The sequence below is a fragment of the Pollicipes pollicipes genome, unplaced genomic scaffold (assembly GCF_011947565.3).
Source record: "Pollicipes pollicipes isolate AB1234 unplaced genomic scaffold, Ppol_2.1 Scaffold_7261;HRSCAF=8764_pilon_pilon_pilon, whole genome shotgun sequence".
NCBI lineage: Eukaryota > Metazoa > Arthropoda > Thecostraca > Pollicipedomorpha > Pollicipedidae > Pollicipes > Pollicipes pollicipes.
In genome coordinates, this window is record NW_023597054.1 from 56,843,915 (window position 1) to 56,869,021 (window position 25,107).

Sequence of the window (25,107 nt, forward strand, 5' to 3'; positions counted from 1 at the left end):
ACAGTTTTTTCATGCAAACACAATTCTGGAAGGGAGATTGAATCTCGGAATAGTTTGACCTCATCAGAATTGTATATTCTTCCGTGAGGTGTACATAACTAGGGGTTAAACGTCATGCGGCGTTTGTAGCACATCGCGTGTCGCAGTTGCTTGGTGCTTTATATCAGTGGGTTGTTGCCAGTTGCCATGACTACGTGTCGTACGAGAGATCTCCTGAGCAGTTTGTCTTGAACAATTGGTAGCATTTAAAATGCTCAGTCTGTGAACATTTTATTATGCATATGTGTACAAACCCTGATGTGAAGAAACACTTGACATTAGCATCATAAAGCCAATATCATAGGGTTTTACTGTACTTACCTTACTGCACTCATATCACCGTGATAAGAAGAGCGAGAGCTATTACAAATCAATATTGCAAATGTTCATATAGTCATACCTACAGGCAAAGTAAATTATGTAAGATGAGCTGTTCAACTCTGCCACCAGGCACAAACGGCTCAGACAAGGCTAAGGCTATCTAACGACAAGCCTGGTCATGGAATGCAATACGCCACAAATGCCCGCATGACATATAACCCCGTGTTATATCATCATAAATGCAAAATCGTACATTCCGATGAGGCTTAACTGTTCCAGGATTCACTGCTCATTCCAGAAATGTGTGCGAATAGCGAAATGACGGATAATTTCTTCTCAGTCCAACGGGGAACCGCCAGCCGCACGCCATTAAAACATGCTCACTATTCAAACTAATGGGTTGTGTAACAGTCAGCTGGCTAACTGAGAGGCCTCCGTGCCACTGACGTCATCAAATATGGTTATACTTGACGTCACGCAGGCTTTGCTTCCAAATTACCTCTTTTCTCAAGCAAGCTCTATGTTGCCACTTTTTCGGACCGGACGGTTCTACTTCGTTAGATAGCCTTGGTCCATCTGTCTCAAATGGCAGGACGCTTCAAAATTCTGCGCAGCAAACTGATTACGTTCGTCGCAAAATGCTGTAGTCAGCCACGGTCCGTACGAATAGTAATAAGCCTAGTTATTTGGTATTTTACACTGTTAAGTACGTGAGAGGAATCTCGGCTGGAAAACCTGTGAAAAGCACTGATGTGAGGGGCATTGCAAAAACGCTGTGTCACCACCACTGATCTGTGATGTCAGCACTCATACAGCATAGTTTGCAGTATGTTTCTGTCACCTGCTGAAAACTACTCTTATAAAAGCTGCTATGTTTGGCAGCATCTTATGGCTCAGCTTGCTCATACAGCGAACCATCAACGTTTCGACACGTGCTCCACACATGCTCACGCTGCATGCATGAGCGAGTGCAGACCAATGCCAGGCCTTGAGCTTCGTCTAGCTGGAATGATCTGTTGTGAGATGGTCTGATTGGATGACATTTGTTTTCATTTTTGAAATTTTGTCACCAATGGCTTCGCAAAAGTGTCAGTTTTTGTCACCTAACATATTCGGTAAATTAGAAGCTTTTTCACCCCTGGGTGTTTGCGGTCAATTTTGATAAGGAGGGCGAGATCGAACAACCCTGCTGGACCGTACCGTATATGGCAATACTCGATAGAACCTCCCCTTTTCTTTGTTCCGGCACAAATGGTTCTGTCTCTGTGAAGTACTGGAGAGGTTTGTTTTCAACAAGATCTCTCATCGGATCTACTCTCGCCTCACTAGCAATGTTCTGTCTGAGAAAGGAATGGATACTCGTCTGGCGGCCACTGTACGCAAATTCGGTCAGTTTGTCTAGCTACCATCTTTATTTTGCACGAGAAAAACGGAAATACGACGGCAACGTACTTAGATATTTCAAGCATTCCAATAAAATCGTACTTCTTTAGAAACACGAAAACTAGTGTAGCATCTCCGGCCCTCTCCCCACAAGGCCGAAATGTTGTCTCTCTGACAGAGCCTAAGTTGTAAAGGGTAGAGGCTAACACCTCAAAACCTCAAAACATGTCTGCGGGCTGACCCGTAGGCTTGATGCTCGGACCTCATCCGTCTCAGCGACTCGAGCGACGGCACTACAGGCGACGAGCTGTTCTGTGCTGAAGATCCTTTACTTCATGTCTCAAATCCGTGCATTACCCCCGCCCTCTTGTGTTTCACCAGAATACGCTTTTATAATGTGTTCCAAATGTGTGACCTTCCACTCATATACAAAAGCCACGCATCGACTATTGCGGCATAGTATACGATAGAAACCCAGCTGTCGTGACCACGAACCGACTACAGATATTACAAAACCGAATAGCTGGGCTGGTGCTGGACACACTACTCCTGACACCAACAAGTAAACTTATCATTGACTTGAACTGGGAACACTAAAACACAACTAGGCATTCGCAAGCTTCAGATTGCCACCAATTGTAACGTATGATTGAAGCCGAGGCATCAGCCGAAATACTGCATTGCTATGGGTCTGTTCCTGCCGCTCCCTAACCTCATCCAAGCTCTCTAAGCTGATCTGATCGTTCCCGTGGCTCCTCCAACCTACTCCAAGCTTTTCAAAGTTCGCCCCAAACCTCCTCCAACGTCCCCGGAGCTAAAAGTTTTTTCGGAGGAGGCTAGAGGAGGCTGTGGTAGACATAATTGGTGCCATTCATTATGCGCTTTTTGGCCCCATTTACTGTCACATAAAGTAAACATAGTACAGGTGTGCAGCTTGGTGCAAGTACATTGATTATAAAGTCCTTTTTATAACTATTACAGACATGTCACTATTCTGTGTTATAAATATCTACCATTTTGAACAAACGCCTCCAGAAACATTAACGTTCGTTGTCATTCGCCGTCAGTGCGACAAAACTGGTTGTGTTGCGCGCAAGCAGCTGATACCTCCTCCAGAATCGTTCCCGTGGCAGCAAATTTCAGCGCTCCTTGGACCCCCTTCACTCATCTGGCTGAAACACATTTTACGTAAAATTCCCGCTCACACCAACTTGAGAAGTCGGTACATAGGGCGAAAGGACGCCGGGGGCTTTGCCCCGTGTTAAGGGTTAAGGCACTATACCATACATACTTCGATGAAATAAAGTTAATCAAACAAAGTTTGCATCACCTAGGTCACGTCCAGGGGAGGAAAATCGTTTTAGGTGCTAACATGGCAGGCAAGGACGCGCCGACAGCAGGAAGACAGGAACGACAGCATCGAGAGACAGCGACATCACTTTGTGAATATGTCGGACTGGTGAAGCCATTAAGCCCATGGATGAGGCCACGGATGACAACATATCACTGCAACTTTATTCTTTATCTTTGATATACCACGAGATACTGGCCAAACGACGATATCAAGCAGTAGTGGTTATCTTGAAAAAAACTCCATCTTTCCAAGCTGTTTCGATGACCGGTTCGTGTGGTGACCATACACGGATCCTCGAATCGTTGATATTTCCCAACATAGCCAATGCCTATAAGGTCGTTTAACCAGTGCCTGTTGGTGCATCGAACATGAATATAAGTCGTTTAACCAGTGCCTGTTGGTGCATCGAAGGCCGGTTATGCTCAACATAAGGACTCGCCACTTCTATTGAGATACAGGCTGATCATTAGATATAGAGCCTAACAGTTATGGTAATTTAGAACTTTGAAACCATAAAACATGTCTGAAGAACAGAAAATTGCTATTTACTGCCTTCAGATATCCGAAAACCGAGAGTGGTACTGAATGGACGCTTCTCCTTTGGCATAAAATACATTTGTAAAGGCCAAGTTCATGGTAACATGCTTTTAATGCAATTTTGTCGCGTTTCAGATAAAATGACTTTGCCTATCTTTTTGCAAGGTACCTCTGTGCGGGAGATGTGCGAGGAAATACAACATAGCCTTGGTTCAGGCTCCTCCGACCTTAATAGGCTCCTCTTGAGAAAATCCTGGCTTCATCCCTGATGGACAACAGGCAGTTGTGGGTATTGGGCAAATGGGCTCAATTTTTGTGCTAGTAATCCGAAAACAGGCTCTAAATGTTTTGAAGTCGCTTGGTACCTACCTTTAAGGCTTTTTTAGTTTGATAAATCAATGCCGTTCAAATGGGAAATTTGAAAGTCACCATTGTCCAGTTAGCTAACTATTTGTAGATTTCACCTTAAGCTTATCGATATATCTAAATGCTTTCACTGTATAGTGCGACCTTTGGTTAAGGGTATAAGCACGCGTGTCAACTACGGCAATGTAAGTTGCATTTTTGATCACGCATGACATAACACCAGACGTTTTCGGTTACCCACGTGTCATGCTATGTTCAGAGGGCTGCAGCCCCAGCGTGCTGGTCGGTTGGTGGTACTTGGTGTGGACGGTTCATCCTGGCGCGATTATGTGCAATCGAGTCTTAGGACAGCGGCAGCAGTAAACGTATGAGCAAGGAAGCTTTTCAACGCTTCTTAAACCCTTTCTTTTAAAGAGGCGTTGTGGAACTGGCAAACGGGAGGCAAAATGGGTGAACACGACCTTTATTCGCTGAGTAGAAAGATGGCACGAGCACTATCATGCGAGTGCAGATGCCATGCAGGCACAAGTACAGATGCCATGTCCCCTTCCCACCTTTTCTGAGAATGCTGAATAGTAACATTATAGCGACAAATGGAAAGCATCGACTTCAAAGTTGGTTCGGCACCACCACGATGTGAGGGACTCCTCCACCTCAGCTACTACCAGCAGTGTCCCCGTTGGCTAAGTAAGAGGCCTGGAGGGCGTCCCGCCGGCCGCGCGCTGACCTGACCCCTCTGCCGCGGCGACAGGTGGTGCGGTACAGCGAGTTCGAGGAGTGGCCGGACGGTGACTTCCAGCGCGTATACGCGCCCGACTCGGAGGACGCCAAGAAGCACACCTCCGGCTGGGCCATGCGCAACACCAACAACCACAACGTGAGTGGGCCTGGCCGCTGCGACGGCGCCGGCGGCCGGCGGCCAGCGGCGGGCGGCTGAGGCGCCTCCGGGCACCTGTCGCCGGTGTGTCAGGCCGGACACCGCTCTGACCCGGCCGCGCCCGGCGCCGCGCGCCGCCGTCGCCCGCCACTGCGGCGCCAGCTGTCGCCGGTACGGCGCGGGGTGGTGGCGGAGTCCGGTGCGGCGCGGCGGCCGGGCCCGCACGGCGGCGCAGTCGGCCGGCGGCCGGCGCCCGGGCCCGGCCAACCCCGGCGCCGCCCCCCACGCACCCGAAGCGGACCGGCCGAGGGCGGCGTCCCGCGCCAGCTGCCGGCGCCGCGCGCCGCCCATGCTGATCGGGCGGCGGCGGCGGCGCGCGCGCGCCCCCCCGACACCTGCTCACCGATCCGCATCTGCTGGCAGGTGAGCATCCTGAAGAAGAGCTGCCTGGGCGTGGTGGTGTGTTCCAACTCTTGCGCGCTCGAGGACGGCAACTTCGTCCACCTTCGGCCGGCCATCTGCGACAAGGCTAGGCGCAAGCAGCAGGGTAAGGCCTCGAAGCGGTACCTGGGCTAGCGTCGCGTCAGGTGGAGACCCTCACCGTAACAGGCGAATCCATTGCCCCTCTACATCTATCGCGTCTAGAATTTAAAAAATTATCTTCGTATCAAGCTGTTTTAGTTTTGGACCCATTCTTTGGTAATGTACTTATTTTTGCTTCTGTTTGAGATATATCGGTTGACTCATTGACGTGAACATCGTAACTATCGATGCAAGGTCGATTGACGGTATGCACTTCCAAGGGTTTGCATTGTGCTCGCTTGCTCTTTGGCCACCTGTCTCGGTAGGCACTTCATGACAGACACCCATGGCTTAATATCACGGATCGCACGTGTGGCGTGTGTCCTCTATGTGTCGGCACAACACACGATTCATCGAAATAGTGTTGTCTAGGGCAATGGTGTAGCTTCCTCTCCATTTAGGGCGGGTTGGGGAGGGAGGTGGGGGGGGGGGGGGGGCATTCTACCCCAACTTTTGGGAGGAAAGTGCGTACAATTCCGGGAGATGTCTGTTTTTGGCTTTATGTTAGTGGTAGGTATAGCATTTTTCCCGCTGAGGCCCCTCCAATTTATTTTTGCAAAGCTACGCCCTGATCGAAAGGGTATGTTTGTATTTTTTTAACAATCTTCATTTCAAATGGATTTCAGTTCTCCGTGCCACGCGTGCAGCAAACGTCTTGACGGCAAAATCATGCTACCACCTATGACCCTTGAGTAAGCGTTGCAGTTTTCTAAACAGAGCGACTCGAACCCCCCCCCCCCCCCCCAAGCGGCGCACAGTATCTGTGGGAGCAGACAAGATCGGATCACCACACACGGAATCGACATTATGTAATTAAATCGAAGTAGGTCGATGTAAACACTTAACGGTTGAGAGATACTCATTTTAGAGTTCTCCATCAATGGTCAGAGTGGCGCTGGTAAAGAACAGCCATCGCCAGACCAAACCCATCCAACAATTCAGCTAATTACGACACCAAAACCACTGCTTTGGCACACAAATATCCTGATTTATCCAATGCCTTGGAGATCAAGGCGTACGCGGGCTGCCCGTTTGGCTCCATTTGACCAACACAGGCGGGCACAATAAGCCACGGTCAGACGTTGAGAGAGCACACACTCCGCCGTTGCAGGCAAGCCGTGCCCGAACGCTCGCTGCAGCGGCAAGCTGGCCATCCTGCCGTGCCGCGGCCACCAGGGCTACCCGGTCACCCACTTCTGGAGGCACACGCCGTTCGCCACCTTCTTCCAGGTGAGGCCCGAGTGCGGTCCGGGAGACTGTTGAGGCGAACGTGTCGCGCCTCAGCAGAGCTGGGGGCGGTAGTACCAGCTCCGGTCGCTCGGAGCAGCGATACCAGCTCCGACCCCTCGGAGCAACGGCACCAGCTCCGATCCCTCGGAGCAGCAACACCAGCTCCAACCGACCCCTCGGAGCAACGGCACCAATTCTGATCCCTCGAAGCGTCCCTCTGAGCAGCGGTAGTTGTTCCGATCCCTCTGAGCTACGGTACCAGCTCCGATCCCTCGGAGCAGTGATACCAGCTCCAACCGATCCCTGGGAGCAGCGGCACCAGCTCCGATTCCTCGGAGCAGCGAAACCAGCTCCAACCGATCCCTCGGAGCAGCGATACCAGCTCCAACCGTTCCCTCTGAGCAGTGATACCAGCTCCGATCCCTCGAAGCAACGATATCAGCTTCAACCGATGCCTCGGAGCAATGATACCAGCTCCAACCGATCCCTCGGAGCAGCGATAACAGCTACAACCGATCCCTCGGAGCAACGGTACCAGCTCTGATCCCTCTGAGCAGCGGTACCAGCTCCGATTCCTGGACTCGATCCGAATATTTTGATTGAATGAAGTTGTGGGGTCGGCACCCACGCTGGTCAGTGATTGTTACGTTAACCCTGACCCTAACATTCGGTCGCAAAATCTGGGTCCGCTGTAGAACTCTGAGACAAAAGGTTGACGCGTCGCATTGCTCGGTACGGTCCGTCCTGTGCACTGACGTCACCAGAATTTTAGCGCGGCCGCTGCCACCGGTCTCAGGCCATCCCGGTCAGGGTGCAAATAGCGAGCACCTAAAGCGACCCGAACCCACCCAGTCATGTATGGGTGAAGCGGAAGGCCAACTGAGCTACCGGAACGGACAACATCTGCGTCACACCACCTTTGGGGTGTGACTTGGAGTTTGCATGCAGCGTATGTGGCCTTGGGGTCTTCGTGAGGAACTTCTTAAAGTTGTGACTAGTTGCAATGCTCTTGCTGGCCGCTCAGGACTCCACGTCAGTGTGGGCGCGCCGACCTTGTAAACCGTTGGCGGTCTAACAGATGAGTCACGAACTATTTGTAATCTGAATGCTTTATTGTCGTATGTGCGAAACCGAGCACCAACACGAACATGTCCTGGACTGCTGCCGCTAGTGATGTCAGCCGGGATCTAACGATTTGGTCGACCAAAACTTATGCAACCGATTCGATTTTCGGCTGATCACAGTCTGTAATGCACATTTGCCTTATGCAACCAATTTGATTTTCGGCTGACCACAATCTGTAATGCACATTTACTTTATGCAAACCAATTCGATTTTCGGCTGATCACAATCTGTAATGCACATTTACCTTATGCAAACCAATTCGATTTTCGGCTGATTACAATCTGTAATGCACATTTACAAAACGTATGGCCAGATTTTACGCATAGATGAGCTCTTTATTGGAACCAAACAGGATTACAGCAAGATCTGGAGACATCGAAATGCATTGTGGCGAATATTCACCAGTTACTTCAAAACCTAGCATAATTCCTGTGGCTAGGCAATGCGCTCAGCGCGGTGAGCCATGTGAATCGTGAACAGAGTGGGTCAATAGGCAATCCTGGTGTCACTAAGCTGCTTCAACCGAATGCCAAGTTGAAGAAAATATTATAACTTCTGTTTATCTCTCACAAGCCACAATCTGAAAAAATCGGTGGTGATGCCATTTGAAGTGTCCTTGAGAGGCACGCTGCCGCAGGCAGTGATTAAAAGACTTGAAAGTGATTGAAACAAATTAAAAGCGACTGAAAGTGGTCAACATGCCAGGCTGTAAATTGAATGCTGCGTACCCACATCATGTCAAACCCGATGTCAAACACATACCGATGACATGCATGCGTGTCACCCGAATGTCAAACACATGCACGTGTGCTTTGACAGCGCGAACAGCTTTATCTACATAGACTTCATCTACAGAAGATCTACATAGATTTACTTCATCTACGCGGATTCAGTGAACTGAGGGATAGAGCCACTTACATGTTTAACCCAGCGAAACTAGACACGACAGGTTCTCCCGACTGAACTGGGCGAGCACCAGCATGGCCAGGCCCGGACAGCCTTGGCCGCCGCAGTCCTGTCCCAGCGGAGTTCAAGGGCAGTGCGGTGTCAGTCAGACAATGCAAACAAAGTACAGTGATTCATCCCACCCCTTCTCCCTTCTCCGAATCACTGCGAATGATCCCGCGCCTGTGTCGCAGCTTCACGAACAGACAGAGCAATTCATTTCCATAGTGCATAAGTGTGACACCAGGAAGTGTTCACCTGGGGATTTTGACCACGTGACGCTGACGTCACGCCAGCTGACCGAGGTCAGCACTGCGCTGCCGGCTTCAGCAGCATCCAGATCCGAGGAAGCGATGCTCCACCGGCGGCAGCGCCACCGCCGGCGCGGTGGGGCTCAGGCCGACGCCACCAGCGGACCTTTGTGAAGTGAATAATTTCAGGCACTATCCTATCATTTTCCGCGCTGCAATTTACACCAATAGAATGCACAGCATCGCTGCTTGAGAAAATGTTCCCATTATTCGAAACATGTATCTATACTAGACAGCGGCATACTGCATCTGGCCGCTAGCCGCGTGGTCTCCTGCCGAGGCGTAGCTGGCAAAGACCTTTCGTAACAGCCGTTGTCGCGGCCTCCAGCCTCCAGGTGGATGGCTACATTTGCTCGCAATCTGCTATTGTCATGTTCGAAATTATCTTTGTTTTTCTTTTGAAAACAATACGTGTAGCAGTCGGCTGAAACGAGCGAGTGAAAAACGTCGATTTTTAACGCATGTTGCATCTTTACAAAACCGGAGCACCAGAAACAGCATTAAAAGCGCATATTGTGATACAGATAGGTTCCAGTTAAACACATCATCAACAGGGCTTTGCTCATGAACGGAATGGCGAAGAGAAAAGGAGAAACTTCCACATGGTGGCTGTATGCTCGGATTGCACCTTCTTCAGAATCTGAGTATAAAATCGTTAAAAACCGTGTCTTTGAAGGCAGCCGTATTGAGTGGTGGTTGATCTTCTTACTCAGGTGCTGTATAAGGCGCAAGTCGGATCCTTAACCATTGTTTGGATATTTTCCACCTCCTTGCTACCTCTCCAATCGTGAGCAAAGACCACTTTATGTATTCAATTGTATTTTCCCACTATGCTCATCAAGCCAATCATCACTGAGTGTACAAAAATAGGTCCCATCTCATATTCAAGCTTATTTCAAGTTTTGCACATACCATTGGCGCAGTAAGAATTTCAATGTTCAGTCTCATACCCGGTAGCTAAGACTCTGTGGTCAATGGCAGGCTGCGTGTGTGGTGCGTGCCCAAACGCCGCGCTGCCCCGTCACATCGCTGTCACCGGTGGCCCGGGGCTGTTTATGGCCGGGCTGTGATGAGCTGTGCGACGCCGCACAGCGCCTCACCGAGGTGGCCGCACAGCCCTGCTGTTGAGGTGGGGTGGGTGGGAGGTACCTCAGGTCATGTTTCTCTTACTTCGTTTGTACATTGGTTCATTTGTTTATTTATTTGAATTATTTGAACCATGCACTCATTGCGTGCGTGTCCTCAGATCCATGGCACATATTCTCATTGGGGCTTCATGACGCACTTAGCCGGTGAGGGCGGTGTCGCGTGCCACTCAGCCTGGCAGAAAGGGCGTGCACCGCGGGGAATCAAAACCTGTTCCTCTGGCTTTCCAGACACGCAGCTTAGTCACTACGTGACCATTCCTACTTAGCCACTAGCTTAGCTTAGCAACTGCATAACTCATGGCCCTTTCAGCTGGTTGTCCAGCTTCGTGGGGTGCATATCATCAGTTATGTTAGTGCTCTCTGGTGGGTGCTGTCTTGCGGTCGGCAGCAGCTGATATAAGGATGGTTGTAACTTCGTACGTCTTGGCAGCGACACCTTTGCACATATACTTGTATAGGACACGTAAGCCTGCTTTCGTTGCTTTATTTATGACGGAGAAAAATACGTCCCGGTTGTGCCCATGTTGCGCGCGTATCAAAGCTAGGTAGCGTAGCTGCTTTCCCTACAGATGATTGAAAGCTACAGCTGCAATTGTATTTATTTTTGTTTGGACCATTACCTGCATCTACTCCAATTATAAGGAGTGGAGGTCCCCCCTACCCAACCACCCCACCCCAACAGCAGGGCTGCGCGGCCACCTCGGTGAGGCGCTGTGCGGTGTCGCGCAGCTCAGCTGAATGTCCGGCCATAAACAGCCCCGGGCCACCGGTGACAGTGCTGTGACGGGGCGTGGCGGCGGTGGGGCATGCACCACGCGCGCAGCCTGCCATTGACCACAGAGTCTTAGCTACCGGGTATGAATCTGAACATTGGAATTCTTACTACATCAGTGCCACAAATGAATCAACGTACAAAAGAAGCAACGTGCCCAGAAAACAAAACCGTTCAAATCTGTCAAATAACTGAACAAGCGAACTGAGATACAAAGGGGGTAAAGGGGCATGGAAACCACAGCCTGCATGGGTATTTATTGCCTGAAAGACCATATGGCACAGAACACTACCGGCAGACACATTCATCTGAATTACGCCGAGCATGACACACGGCGCGAACTATGTTAAGGGATTCTTGTGGTGATGCAAATCCCCAAATCATCGAGTCCCATATGTTCAGATTTCCAAGTCATTGTCCAAAGTTGGGGGGGGGGGGGGGGGCTAAGATGACTGCGCGTATCCTCCATGTCTTGGCAGCTGCGGCACGCCTCTGGTGGCGGGTGGTCGTATTAGCGGCGGTATGTCACTCCTGGGCCCTTACCACGTTGGGCCGATACCGGCGGCTGAGTACCCTCTCTTGCCGACACTCCCCACCCCCCTCGCGGTCGGGCCGGTCTGCCTGGGTGTCTTTCTTGCCAACATTCCCCACCCCCTCTGGATGGTTCATGCGGCCTGAGCACCTCCCTTGCCGACCCTCCCGGGCCGCTGCAGCGCGGCCTCTAGTTAACCTCGCGTGAGCCCTGCGGACCTCCGGCCCGCCCGACAACACGAGGAAGCGCGATAATGCATGGTCATCGCTGCAGATAGCATGCTGAGTGAAACGTGTAGCCTCTCTCTGCAATGGCCCACGCCGCAGAATAGATGGAGTTAACAGATCGTTATTCAGGGTGTAGCTCTTCATCAGGCACCACCGGAGGCTTTGTTGAACGAGCTTATGGCAGGGGCTCATTGTACCTGTGCTAAATCAATGCAGTAACTCAGTAGGTGTGCATACCAAGGGCGTGTACAGGATTTGCTTCAGGAAGGGACACAATTCCTAACAGGAAGAAAGGGTTAGTGGCAGATGGTTGATCTTTCCATGAAAGGCACGTCATGAATCCAGAGCATATGAGGGTGAGCGTGTCTCGTGAATCTAATAAATCAAAGTGAGTGAAGCCACCAAATCCCGCGGTGCCAACATTTCCCACAATATCAAGGGGATTCAAGGCTAAGAAGACCCTCGTAAGTTCCAGGAAGATCAAAGCACATCTCCCCCAAGGCTCTTCAAATTACACTCGACCTGGAAGCACCCGGTCCACGACCTCAGGAGCCAGACCGGGGCTATTTCCGTAGTACACACACGTCTGCTTGCCAGCAATCGGAGGCCCTGCACCTGTGCTTGTCGCAGCGAGCTCCATATCCCAAACGCGAGGCAAATGAGCCTCCCTGGCCACCAACCCCGCGTTGTGAAGATGCTTTAAGCATTTTCATCCTGCTACTGCAGTTGTATTGTAACGAGAGCGAAGTCGCGGGCTGCATGCGTCCTGACGTCGACCCAACGACAGGTTTGTAGCTTCGGCGATCCGGCTCGGACAGTGACGTTTCTGAAGGGATTATGTCTGGCAACCGTTGATCCCACCACCATGGTGTTTTCACAAACAATTAACGAAGTTCCTTTCAGGTCGTGCTGTATTGTTCCAAACGCATTTAAATCCGCGCTGCTGTTTGACCAGACGGCGTATTTCGGCGTGTCACAAGATCGGCACCGTTTCTACTCCACGTTTGATGAACATATGAAAATGCAATTGTTGTGTCTCAAAAAGTTCAAGAACGTGGTTTGCAAGTAATTCCAAAATTTTGCGACCAGGCGTCGTAGCGACAGTGCGGTCCCAGGACTCCTCGAGTCATCAGAGCACCAGTAACGGATCGGGGAGAAGCCAATGTCACCGTCCCAAAACCGAACTCAGATACTGCACGCTGTGTCCTATCCCATAGGCAGACTGGTTTACACAAACTACATGGGCACACAGCCATGTTTGCTGTGACTAATTTCCACTGAAGACAAGAGCGTTTTCCTACAAAACTTTCATCACAAAAGCTGAACTACTCCAACTATTCCAGACATGTCGATGTTCTCACTTTCAAGTGCCATAGCCTTAGCAGATCTAAATTCAGGCAATATTTCAGTGATATATTTTGATGATGTGTTCACAAACATCAAACGTCATGAAAACAGCATGTTTCAATGCACTCCAATGATTTCTATCCATATGGTTTCCACAGGGCGACGGGCTTCGTTTGGTTATGTTTGGATGTCATTATATGAATATAGCAATAATCTCTGCTAACATCTCGCTCATGCCACTCCGCAAAAGGGGCTTATTTGCGATGAGGTTCGTCGCCTCGACCTCTAGTGGATTCGAAGGTGCTGGTCTAAAGTCGCAAAGTCACGACTTGATCAGATGTAAATGAGGGACAGGTGGGTCTTTCAGCTCGTGCTTGTTGCATACCACGTCCATCGTCTGGCCGGCGACGGACCAGCGGTGGGTCGGCCAGCCGGTTGAGACAGCTGACGCCCAGCCGAGTGCGGGCGGTGCCTCCGATCACTGGCTAAATCGACACATTTCGCCTGACTCCGAAGCACACACACAATCACTCTATATAAGCCAATTTTGTTAGAGAGGGGGTACCTATTGTTATTAGTTGACAAAGTGGTCTTTAGGTTTCATTAAAACATGTTTTTGAAATGTGGCCTAAACGTGGCAGATAGCATTTAATGTGTGAAAAATGGCTGCGGTGTAGCAATGCAGCAAAACGACTGCACGACTGCAGTTTACACTGATGTGCCCTCCTCACCCCCCCCCCCCCCCCCCCCTCCCCCTCCTCCGACGTTCGAGACGCTCACCACCGGCACCCTTTGAGCTACAGCTCCTGCTTCAGGCAAAGGGCGTGCACAGCCACCCGCGGCCCGAAGCCAAGTCGACGGCGGAGGCTCGCCGCTCGGTGGGTTCGGCGCGACGGCCCCGGCACGCGCCGCGCATCCCGCCGGTGGCGCCGCCTGCCGCACCCGCCGGCAAACTGCTGGAGAGGGCGCTGCTGGGCGGCGACCGACACCCGCCAGCCGCCTCCTGGCACGCCGACGGTGAGCAACGGGAAAGAGCGGTATAGTAGACGAGACGCGGTCATTGTAATGGAGGCAGGGAACAGCTGCTTGTCATCAGTTATTGTCTGGCATCAAATGTGAAATAACGCCATCAGTTGTCTGGAAACACGCCAGAATACTCCACAGCCCACACCATTGTATGGTTTCATGTGAATATAGAACTTGGGTATAGAACAGTCTGTAGAAACTTAATTACTTCCGATTTGTTATGCTAAGGCTCAGTTAGTTTCATTAATTTTAGTTAGTTTTAGTTAATTTTAAGTAGTTTTAAATATAAAACCGATACATGCAGGCTTTGTCTCAAATGCAATACAAAACACGGCACTCGCTAAGACCGCGCAGGGGCAGATGCGATATCGTACCTAGGAGTGCTATGGATTCGTTCTGGGCTTGTGCAAGTCTCAAATTGGATGCCAATGCACTGAACAAAGCAAACATGACCGACCGTATCTTGCACGCCCATGGGCGGACGATTTATGTTACTTTGGACAGGTAACTATGCGATCTGAGGGAAGTTGGCTACGCTTGCTGTGCAAGGGACATGTGCATCGTCACCTGGGAACAGAGGGGAGGGGGGGGAGGGGCAGGGAGTCTATTGCCTTCTAGCCTCTTGCGTTTTCCTAGCGTCACCGGCGAACCTCCTGCGTTAACTTCCCTTTCAAGCTCGGCGGTCGTGCTCCCTACACTGTGACCCAGTTTGTACCACGCTTGAACGTTGGCTTGCTGTGCCTGGCGTCGAATCCCCGTGACGCCCTTTGCGCGGTGTGTGCAGCAACTTGTATAGGCAGTTTTTTACTTGAAAAAAACTTTTAAATTCGCTCAAACTTAAGCACGCGGCAAAACACCGACTTGAGCAGATCATGATTACTGGGTTTGACAGAGTGGTTTATTTCAGACACGTCGTGGAACATGTGCTCCTGCCCACCGTTCGAGTGCATGTGCCATTGGAGTGGCTCCAGCCCGGCTCCTGCCTACCAGGAGCCAGCACCAGCCCCTCCTCCAGTCTCCATTGCAAACCCAGGAGACTGGATGACCACGGCTACTGCCACCTGTTGGCAGCCTCTGGAAACAGAAGTGCGCTACAATCTCCGCTCGGATGTGGAGAGCTGCCCTTACGAGAAGGGCGCTCTCGTGGAGGAGCGGAGCCCGTATTGCAGCGAGGGCGACGCGGACGGGTTAGCTGAATACATGTGGGACATAACAGTGGGACAGAACGGCGAGGCCTCATACGTGAACTACGCGGCGGACCCGAGCATCGAGTACGGTACGACGTTCGGGACGCCGGCGCTAGGGCTACCACCTGACGGCCAGTTCCTGAACCACATCGACATGTCGCAGCCGGGCGACATCTTTGCGCTGGAGCAGCCGCTTATGAAGGCCGAGGAAGAGCTGGCGCCGCTGCTGCCGTCCGTGGCGGCGCCGCTGACGGCGACCGAGCCGGCCTGGGAGCCCCAGGCCGGCCCGCTAGGCTGCGTGTCGGGCGAGCCCCCCTACCTGAGCCACCCCGGGGGCCAGGGCGTCGGCGTGTGCCTGCGGGAGGACACGGGTGTCGGAGGAGCGCTGGCCGGCGCTCAGGAGGTCATGTATTATCCGCTGGAGCAACAGCTGATCGCCGGCTGGTGATAACCGGGCTGGAGGAGGAGTCTGTGATGTGAACCGCACCCGATCTGAGCCGCCGTAGGTCTGCGACTGCTCCCCCACCTGTTTCCTTGCTTTGCATCATATATTTTTGTCCATACGATTTTTGGTTCGAAAGTGTGGTTTCGTCGATGTATAAGATGCGTTGCATGGTGTATAGATTATTTCATTCTTCAGTGTTTTTTTTATTTCACGTTAGTTATGATACTTCCATTTGTTCCCGCATGCTGTTTTTCTGTGATCTCATTTGAGCGCTGCACTGAATGCCTTTCACCCTTGTAGTGTCTATGTACCTTCACTGAATGCAGCCTCGGCTGACTGTATTTATTGTATACGTGAGTGTTACTGAACCCATATACACCGTTCGTTGCCTGCTTCGTCTCGTTATCTAGTCATAATGCAACGGGATTTAGAGTGTCTTTTGCGAGAGACATGGTTTGTCAGAAAGCTGTGCTGCTTTGCGATCAATATAATGCGTTTGTGGTAGTTCATCCGTTGCCTCTGGGAAGGGACCTTACCCTTTTCACCAAGCGTATGTGATATGGATCCCGTTTAATATAGTGGACGGCCGCTACAATACACTGAGGTGGGCAGTGATCTAATGCAGTGTCCTTTAAAAGGCCAGATGAATGGTGTGACAGCGTGATGTATGTGTTTATAATGTGATCGCCAACAGGAACAGCACTCAATTTTATACGTGCTGTGTTACAAAGACCGGGCTGTGTGCAATGCACAGTGTCAAAATAAGAGTGTGCGGATGCATATAGCATGTCAGCAACTGGTCGCTCAAACATAAACGCATGAGCAGTGTGGAAAAAACGAGAAGGTGAGGTGTAGCGAGGGCCGTCAGCTTAACGAAACGGCGCGCAGCGGATTTACAGGTAGCAACGGGAGAACTCCACGCAAGGGCCGAGGCGGAAGAAGCTGATCCATAAGACCAGAATCCGCTGAAAAGGTGAGCCTTGAATGGTGGGAAATGATAATTGTGAGCTTGATATTCACGTTTTTTTTCGTTGGAGCGTGTAAATGAAGGGAAGGAAAATATTTGAGCCATCCAGCTCACTTTAAAACCATTAACGAATCCATCTGAGCCTTACCATAACAAATCGGAACAAATTAAGTTTCTACAGAATATTCTATACCCAAGTTCTATATTCACATGAAACCATACAATGGTGTGGGCTGTGGAGTATTCTGGCGTGTTTCCAGGCAACTGATGGCATGCACAAGCGGCTGCTCTCTGCCTCCATTACAATGACCGCGTCTCGTCTACTATACCGCTCTTTCCCCGTTGCTCACCGTCGGCGTGCCAGGAGGCGGCTGGTGGGTGTCGGTCGCCGCCCAGCAGGAGGCGGCTGGTGGGTGTCGGTCGCCCAGCAGGAGGCGGCTGGTGGGTGTCGGTCGCCCAGCAGGAGGCGGCTGGTGGGTGTCGGTCGCCGCCCAGCAGCGCTCTGTTGAGCAGCAGCCATTATCCAGCCGGCCCTGAAAACACGTCTTAAATTGACATGAGGTCATGAAGGTGTAGGCGTGATTTCAGAGAAAACTTCGAAGGCTTTTAGGATATGAGAGCAGTTCAGATTTCTAAGTGAGATTGCTGAGGAGCAGCGCGGTCAGATCAAGGTTTTGCGTTGGATTCTCTTTCCAACTACACAAGGTGAGTCTCGGCTGCTCGCACCAGAACACGCCGCCATATTGGCCCGGCGAAACAACACACCCGCCATATTGGCCCGGCGAAACAACACGCCGCCATATTGGCCCGGTGAAACAACACGCCGCCGTATTGGGCCGGCGAGCGTATACATGTACCGAGTATACAAAGCTGGCCGGTGTCTGTGTGAAAGGCCGGCACAGGTGTCGCTCTCAGATCACGATTTTTACTACGTTATTACCTGAAATCACACAAGCTGATGAAAATCTGGGCTTGAGCCACGCGAAAAACGGCATTGAAAGCTCGCATCAAACTGCATCTGATAGTTGTGACTAAACAATGGCGAGAGTAAGCTTTGGCAGGTCAAATCTGGACATAGGGACAAATTAGCACTTGCTCCTGCACCGCTCCTGTTGTATCAAAAACTAAACATGATCTGATTGTTCGGAGGACGGCATTGAATAGCTCTTATAGATATTCGTCACATATGTACAAGAGGACACCCACACATGTGACCTGGGATACGTCATGCCAGGTCAGAGAGTGAAGGCGATTGTTGCGCTGACCCCTTCAGCTATAAACAAAACAAACAAGCCACGTTAATGGGGAGAAAAGCTTTGCCAATGCTTTATAGACCTGTAAGGTATGTGCCATATATATTTAGATGGTGTGACTTCCAAAGGATTAAATCTGGTCCCAAACGGTAGAGTTTGACCTAACTTGACCTTGAATGAATTCACAGAGGAAAAGTTACTAGAATGATTGCAAATGCAATTCAGAATACTGTAGATGATCAATGAGCGCATAAAACATCTTTGAAGTGCATGCAATTCAAGAATTAAGCGTTATTTATCATTTTTGATCGCAATGCGTTAGCTCCACGAGTTTCACTTATGCTTTAAAGTTATAAGATACTTATTTTATCAGACCACTGACCAAGGGCAGTTTTTGTCCAAGCATGTCGGGCCAAAATGTGAGTGACCTCGAAGCATTCTGACCGTGCGCTGTAATCTGGTCATGTTGGGATATTTATAAGTGGCTTGCCTAACGATCCTGCTCCTTGAGTTTCCAATGATATATTATGGTCATCATGTGTCATTGACCCAGCTTGATCTTAAACTCCTGGTCTTGGTAGCATCATCTCTTGTATTGCGTGAGTTGTCGGGTTTTAATGACATTATCCAAAAGCATTGCTTATCAGTGGCATTTTGTCGTCAGATGTCACCATAGTTCACTAACCTCACTTGACATTGCTGTGTCTATTCTGAAGCACCTTGAAACATGTAGTAGATATCGGTTCTCATAGATATCCGATATCTGTGTATCGGACAAGCACATGGTAGATATCGGTCCCATTTTCTATTTTACTTCATAGTGCCACTTACACCTCGAAGTGATAACGATACACGAAGTATATCATACTGGAATAGTGACCACATTGGCCATACATGGGATTCGACCAATGGTATATACACATTTCTTAAAGCGTACTATATAGGCAATTTTACATCAAAAGGCTCAAGAGACAGTGTTTGGAGAGAAATAAATCTGATGAGAACGGAAAATTATAACTTACAATACAAATATGCTGCATAAATAATTTGAGTATATGACATTGGAAAGTTACAATTGGCGATATACCGAGAAGAACGCCCTCGCTGAAACGAAGCACCTGCTGGCCTGTGCGCCGGTCCTGGTGCACTACCCAACAGATGGGCAGCTAGTGGTAACCACGGACGCCAGCCCGGTCGGCGTGGCCCCTTGGGAATGCTACGTTAGGAGATTGCAAAAAAAAGGATGAAATATTATTCTGGCTTATTTAGTTGTCTTCCATTTATGTGAGTCTGAAGGCAAGGTGTTTTATGCATGAAAGTATAACTTGCCCTGATTTGACCTAAAGCCCGATCTCAAAGACTGACATGGTCTCAGCACATGTTGTTTTGTTTTGCATGAACTATCGAATGATGCTTTGTCCGTATACATAACCCTTTGCAACTCAAAAACATCAGAAAGGAAGGAGGTGGCACGTAAATTCCCTCTCCGCTAGGGGGCAGTGGGCCCAAAGCAAACGTCAATGCCCCGGTAGCATCGCGTTGCTAAGCTTTTTCACGAGACACTCATTTCTGACCTTATGTCATTTGCCTCAAATGCGGATTTAAATCCCAGTGACGTTCTGCAGGCATAAGTCACGTGCGCGTACACAGTCGGATCCTCTGAAGTCGCCAACGGAGTGCTCCCGGCGAGACGGTGAGAGACACCGCCTAGCCGCCCAGACCAGGCAGGCTGAGCACATGCTGGCGTCTGGCCCTGGTGATCAAGGCACGGCCGTGCAGGGACAGGTGGAACTCGATAATGCTGAAGATCAACGCCGTATGCCTCCGTGTCCAGCTGGCTGTAGTTGTGTTCGGCGGCACAGAGGCCGTGGCTGGCGTGGGGGATTGCCCAGGGAGGCAGCCACGCCGTCCCCGCTGTCAGCGTCGGGACTGCTCAGGACGGCAGCCACGCCGTCCCCGCTGTCAGCGTCGGGACTGCTCAGGGCGGCAGCCACGCCGTCCCCGCTGTCAGCGTCGGGACTGCTCAGCGGCAGCCACGCCGTCCCCGCTGTCAGTTCGGGATTGCTCAGGGCGGCGGCAGCCACGCCGTCCCCGCTGTCAGCGTCGGGACTGCTCAGGACGGCAGCCACGCCGTCCCCGCTGTCAGCGTCGGGATGCTCAGGCGGCAGCCACGCCGTCCCGCTGTCAGCGTCGGGACTGCTCAGGACGGCAGCCACGCCGTCCCCGCTGTCAGCGTCGGGATTGCTCAGGGCGGCAGCCACGCCGTCCCCGCTGTCAGCGTCGGGATTGCTCAGGGCGGCAGCCACGCCGCACAAGCTAGCGTCCGTGGGCGTCACGAGCGGCTCATCTGGTGGGTAGTGCAGCAAGGCCGGTGCAGAGGTCAGCGGGCGTTTCGTTAGCGAACGCGTCCGTCTCGGTATATGTTCAGGTCCAGACAGCGTCCCTCCCTTGCCCGGCATACAGGGCAGCGTCAGCGAGGTGCGCGGGAAGCAGCTGTAGGACTGTAGCACTCCCAGGTGGGAGTGCGGCTGTAGGACCGCGGCACTCCCAGGTGGGAGCGTGGCTGCAGGATTGCGTCACTCCCAGGTGGGAGCGCGGCTGTAGGACCGCGGCACTCCCAGGTGGGAGCGTGGCTGTAGGATTGCGTCATTCCCAGGTGGGGGCGCGGCTGTAGGACCGCGGCACTCCCAGGTGGGAGCGCGGCTGTAGGACCGCGGCACTCCCAGGTGGGAGCGCGGCTGCCGCAAGCTGACGGGCTAGGGGGCTTCTCGGACCGCGCGACCCTCCTCTTGCGCTGGTTAAACGTTTGTCTTGCGAAGTTCTGTAGCCTAGGTTCTCGACTCCGTCGGCGAAGCGAGCCCCACGCAGTTTGTCTCGTCGATCTCCAGGCGATCTTCCGAGACGCGCTCCAGCACCAGGGCTCCGCGCACACGGGGCGCGCTCCAGGACCAGGGCTCCGTGCACGCGAGACGCATTCCATCACCATGGCTCCGTGCACGCGAAGCGCGCTCCATCACCAGGGCTCCGCGCACGCGAGACACGCTCCAACACCGTGGCACCGTGCACGCGAGACACGCTTCAACACCAGGGCTCCGTGCACACGAGACACGCTCCAACACCGGGGCTCCGTGCACGCGAGCCACGCTGCAACACCAGGGCTCCGTGCACACGAGACACGCTCCAGGGCCAGGGCTCTGTGCACGCGAGACGCACTCCAGCACCAGGGCTCCGCGTACTCTAGACGCGCGCTCCGCTGGTGTTGAGGTGGTGGCAGAGATGTCCACATGAGCCGCCATACTTGGGATGCCCTCGCTGCTACGGCGACACGGTGTGTCGAGGAGCGCCGCGGCCCCCTTTACGCCACATCACAGGCGTGATTGCTGGAACAGGCCTTCGTGGGTGTCGATGGCCAGATATCGCATCGTGGGCTCGTCCAGCTCGGCATGTAGGTAGGCTTCGGCCGGGATCAGCTTGGTAAGCATTCCCGCACCAACAGTCTGTTGAACAGCTCGTCCACCCGAGGCTACCCCTAGAGCTGGGTGGTGACGTTCTCAGACAGGTCACAGCTGCTGCACAGACACACGCCCCCGCAGCCCAGTGTTCTGACAGACATGGCCGGTCCCTGTATTGAGACGTCTTCATCGGTCTCATCATGTTCGCGCTGACTTGGAGGTCAAGATGGCTGTGGTAGCTTCTTTGAGGGCGAGCAGCGGTGGCCCATACCCGAAACAGCGCAGCGACACGCCCTTGTTCCCAGTCGCTGGAGCAGCCCAGTTCCGGCTCGAACAGGCCACTGTACAAGTGTTACAGATCTTTGCACGTGTTTGGCCTGGACTGAAGTCATGCCTGGTGAAACCTATTTTCTTAAAACAACACTCATGAAGCCTTTACGGGCCTGAGTAAATGACTTCTTGCGAATTCAGTGGCTCGTGGCGTCACGACCATATGGATATTGCTGCTCCTTCTGCCTCATGCTTTATCAGGGACGATTCGGACGGCTGTTCGTTGCGAGCGTCAGACCACCGTTATCGTGCACCAATGCTGCTAAACTGGGTCCCGTGCAACAAAGCGAAGCAACTGATCTCGCCAGCAGAAGGCCCCACGACTCTCGTGGTCCACACCCAGCGTCACTTGGGCTGCATTTGAGGAGCCAGCGCCAGCTTTCCTCGCCGGAGTGGAACCCTGGCCCGTCCTAGCGTCGCATTGTCTGGTTAATTGGGTTACGAGGCGCATTATCCGCGTGACGACCCGGCCTTGGACGCCGACGCCACGGTGACGGATCACTCGTAATTACTCACCCATTCACTACGTGGGCTTCTCCACACCGCTGTCATTGGACCTACCAGCATCGTTCCGTTAAGTAGATTCATGCGAGTCGCCTGCGAACTCCAGTCCGGGGCTCGAGGGCCCAGTGCTGCATTACCCAACAGGGAACCGGACGGCATATGCTGGCGAGGGAGCGATGCATGAACGGACACTGTTGTATTTGCACGGCTCGGCTTCGTCGGCCCGGCCGACCAGGTGAGCCTAGTTCGTCGCCCCACCCACAGGCTGCACCACTGTCCATGGCAACCGTTTGTTGACGTTGGGAGCCATGTGACAACAGTTGTGCCCCGGCTCCGGAGGGGAGCGCACGTCGTGGTGTGGGGAGTGCTGTCAGAACATCGACAGTGGACCAATATAGGACCGGTGCGGTCCGCACCCCGCACAGGGGCACCGATCGGTAACTGGTGAGTGACCTGGACAAGTTTGGGCTTAGGCCCTTTGGACTGGGGGCGTAACCCCACCATGAAGTTGGTCGTAGCTCGAGCCTTGTTGACGCCGCTTTTATGGCCAAAACACAACATATGCAATAACCGTTCTTCCCAGAACCTGCCTTGGTCCCGGCCTCCCCGGGCCCCGTGGCGGTTAGGGCCAAGCCTGTCATGCCATGACGTGCCACCGGACATGGCATGCCATGCCATGACATGGCACCAGAGCCCGGAACGCACAGAAACTGAGACCACCCCAGAAGCAAATAGGAGCCACCTATTGACATAACGGAGACGTAAGTCATCCCCAGATTATGTCGTCATCAGGTGGCGGCGACGTTGGATGTCGCTATCAGTTAACATCAGATGACGGTGATGTTCAGCATCATCGTGCTGGCTGCACGGCGGTGCCGCAGATAGGCATCATAGCACGCATAGCAAGGCCCAGACCCTGCAGGCGTCACTACTATGATATACATGGGGGGCTTGATGTCAATCTCATCAAGCGCTTCGACCAGGCGTCATACAAGGTGCATGAAGCGGGGCATCTCACTGAGGATTCGGTATGGGATGACCGATGGCAGCACCAGACGTCGCCCCCGATGCGATCGTCAGTGATCAGCATCTGGACCACTTGCATGTCCAGTTCCAAATGACCAGGATGTGTGATCGACCTCTCGCGAGAGGTGTCTTACCCTGTCGGCGCCAGAACAAACGACATCTCTTTCCGGAAGCGTTAGGAAAGAAAACTGGCAGCTAGGATTATGCCATCTGAACAGTACGATCACTCTAGATAGCCACGCTGTGTAGTTCTCTCCCCCTCAGTGGTTTTTGTCACTGACCCGACGTTAGTGATTGCGCATGGCAAATACAATTTGTGTGTTTGTGCGTATCCGAACCACCATGCATTCACCTCATTGTTACCAACTTGTGTACAAATTTCGAACATCCAAATGAAACGTGCGAATACCATTCCAAAACCAAGCTGAAAGCTCACCTCTGGTCTGATCTGCTGAAGGATTCCACAGGCACCGACAGTACACAAGAGCAGGCTTAACCGTATCCTGAGAAGGCATTGGCAAGCATACTGAGCAAATGTGCAGCCCCTGAAGAACGTTTTGGTCTGAATTTTGGCAGTGCCGTTTGCTGATGAGGTACAACTGTTCATGGTCTGTTGGCTGGCGTGCACTAACCAGCATATGTAGTATAGTGCCCCGGTCAACGGCACTTCAAGAAAGTGCCCGGCCTTTGGGGCATATTTCACGCACATGCTCCGCTGAAACCAGAGGGTCAGTCACGTGCAGGAATAGCCTTTTGTAGTACCCCTGCAGCACCGTCAAACTACAATGAGGGGACATTTGTTGACTGTTTTCGAATCAAAAGAACGCTCTCAGCGTCTTGTCACAGCACTACACTTCTTCGTTTTTTGGTATCCCCGTGACCACGGCAGTTATGGCTGCAGTCGTCATGACGGTAGAATCTGCTGAGGGTCGTCGTTAGCTGTTTTCTACTAGAGGTACCACTTCTGAGCTGTTTTGTCCCTCACACTGTGGGTCTACGGTCTTAAAAGTGGCATCCCTACGAGTATGCATGACGTCAGTACAAGAGATCGCTTGTGAGGGAGATCGCCGAGAAGCGCATTGATTGAAATTTGAACTAGTGCGTCACTATATATCATGAGATGCTCCGGTTTCCAAAGCTAGTGTGTGCTTCGAAAAGAACCGCTGTTGTGAAAATGGAGAAATCAAAGCCTTGGTCCAACGTTTCGTTGAATATGCGTGATAATAGCTCATTGTTTGCATAACTTTCCTGAAAAGAATGTTTCAAGATTTCCCAGCATTTATCACACAAACATTTTGACGGACTGGTGTATTGCAAGCATAACAGAAGAGGGAAAAACAAGGCAAATAATAGGTATTACTTTCATAGGGGTCAGCAGGGAGTCCAATGAAATTTCTCCCGCCGAAGCGGCTACTTGAAATAAGATTTCTGAGGAATTCAGAACTGATTTTGAGAAAATGGTGTTACCTATCAAATGGAACGCCTCTGATATAACACTGAAGCCAAAGCACAGGAAATATTATTTCCCTTTAAATGAAACATAAAAAGGCTATTGCATGTTTCCAAACGACCCACTAATGCTAACATCCTCATTGCGGTATCAAAACACAAATCGAACTTTGAAGTAGAAACAGCTTCACTGTTTAACTCTAACGGCCAAAAATCCTGGAAAGGTGCGGCTATTAAGCAGTAGCATTCAGCACACACAATTAAGTTGCCACCGTTGGCTGGGTTCGGAGGTGTATGTGTGTGTTGAGTATCAATGAATCTTTCTTGAATTCAGGTTCACAAAAATGCAGCTTTATTAATGATTTATGAACC

General features: G+C 51.7%; 1 protein-coding gene across 1 annotated transcript in view; it reads left to right on the plus strand.

Moving 5' to 3' along the window:
• Positions 1-15,757, plus strand: part of LOC119111652 (transcription factor glial cells missing-like) — a 29,585-nt gene extending 13,828 nt beyond the window's left edge. Inside the window, exons 3-9 of the mRNA XM_037235458.1 lie at positions 4,752-4,877; positions 5,301-5,424; positions 6,571-6,689; positions 13,912-14,015; positions 14,061-14,113; positions 15,207-15,398; positions 15,603-15,757. Of these exons, the coding sequence (XP_037091353.1) occupies positions 4,752-4,877; positions 5,301-5,424; positions 6,571-6,689; positions 13,912-14,015; positions 14,061-14,113; positions 15,207-15,398; positions 15,603-15,757 (873 nt within the window). The remainder of the gene's footprint in view (positions 1-4,751; positions 4,878-5,300; positions 5,425-6,570; positions 6,690-13,911; positions 14,016-14,060; positions 14,114-15,206; positions 15,399-15,602) is intronic.
• The last annotated feature ends 9,350 nt before the right edge of the window (positions 15,758-25,107 follow it).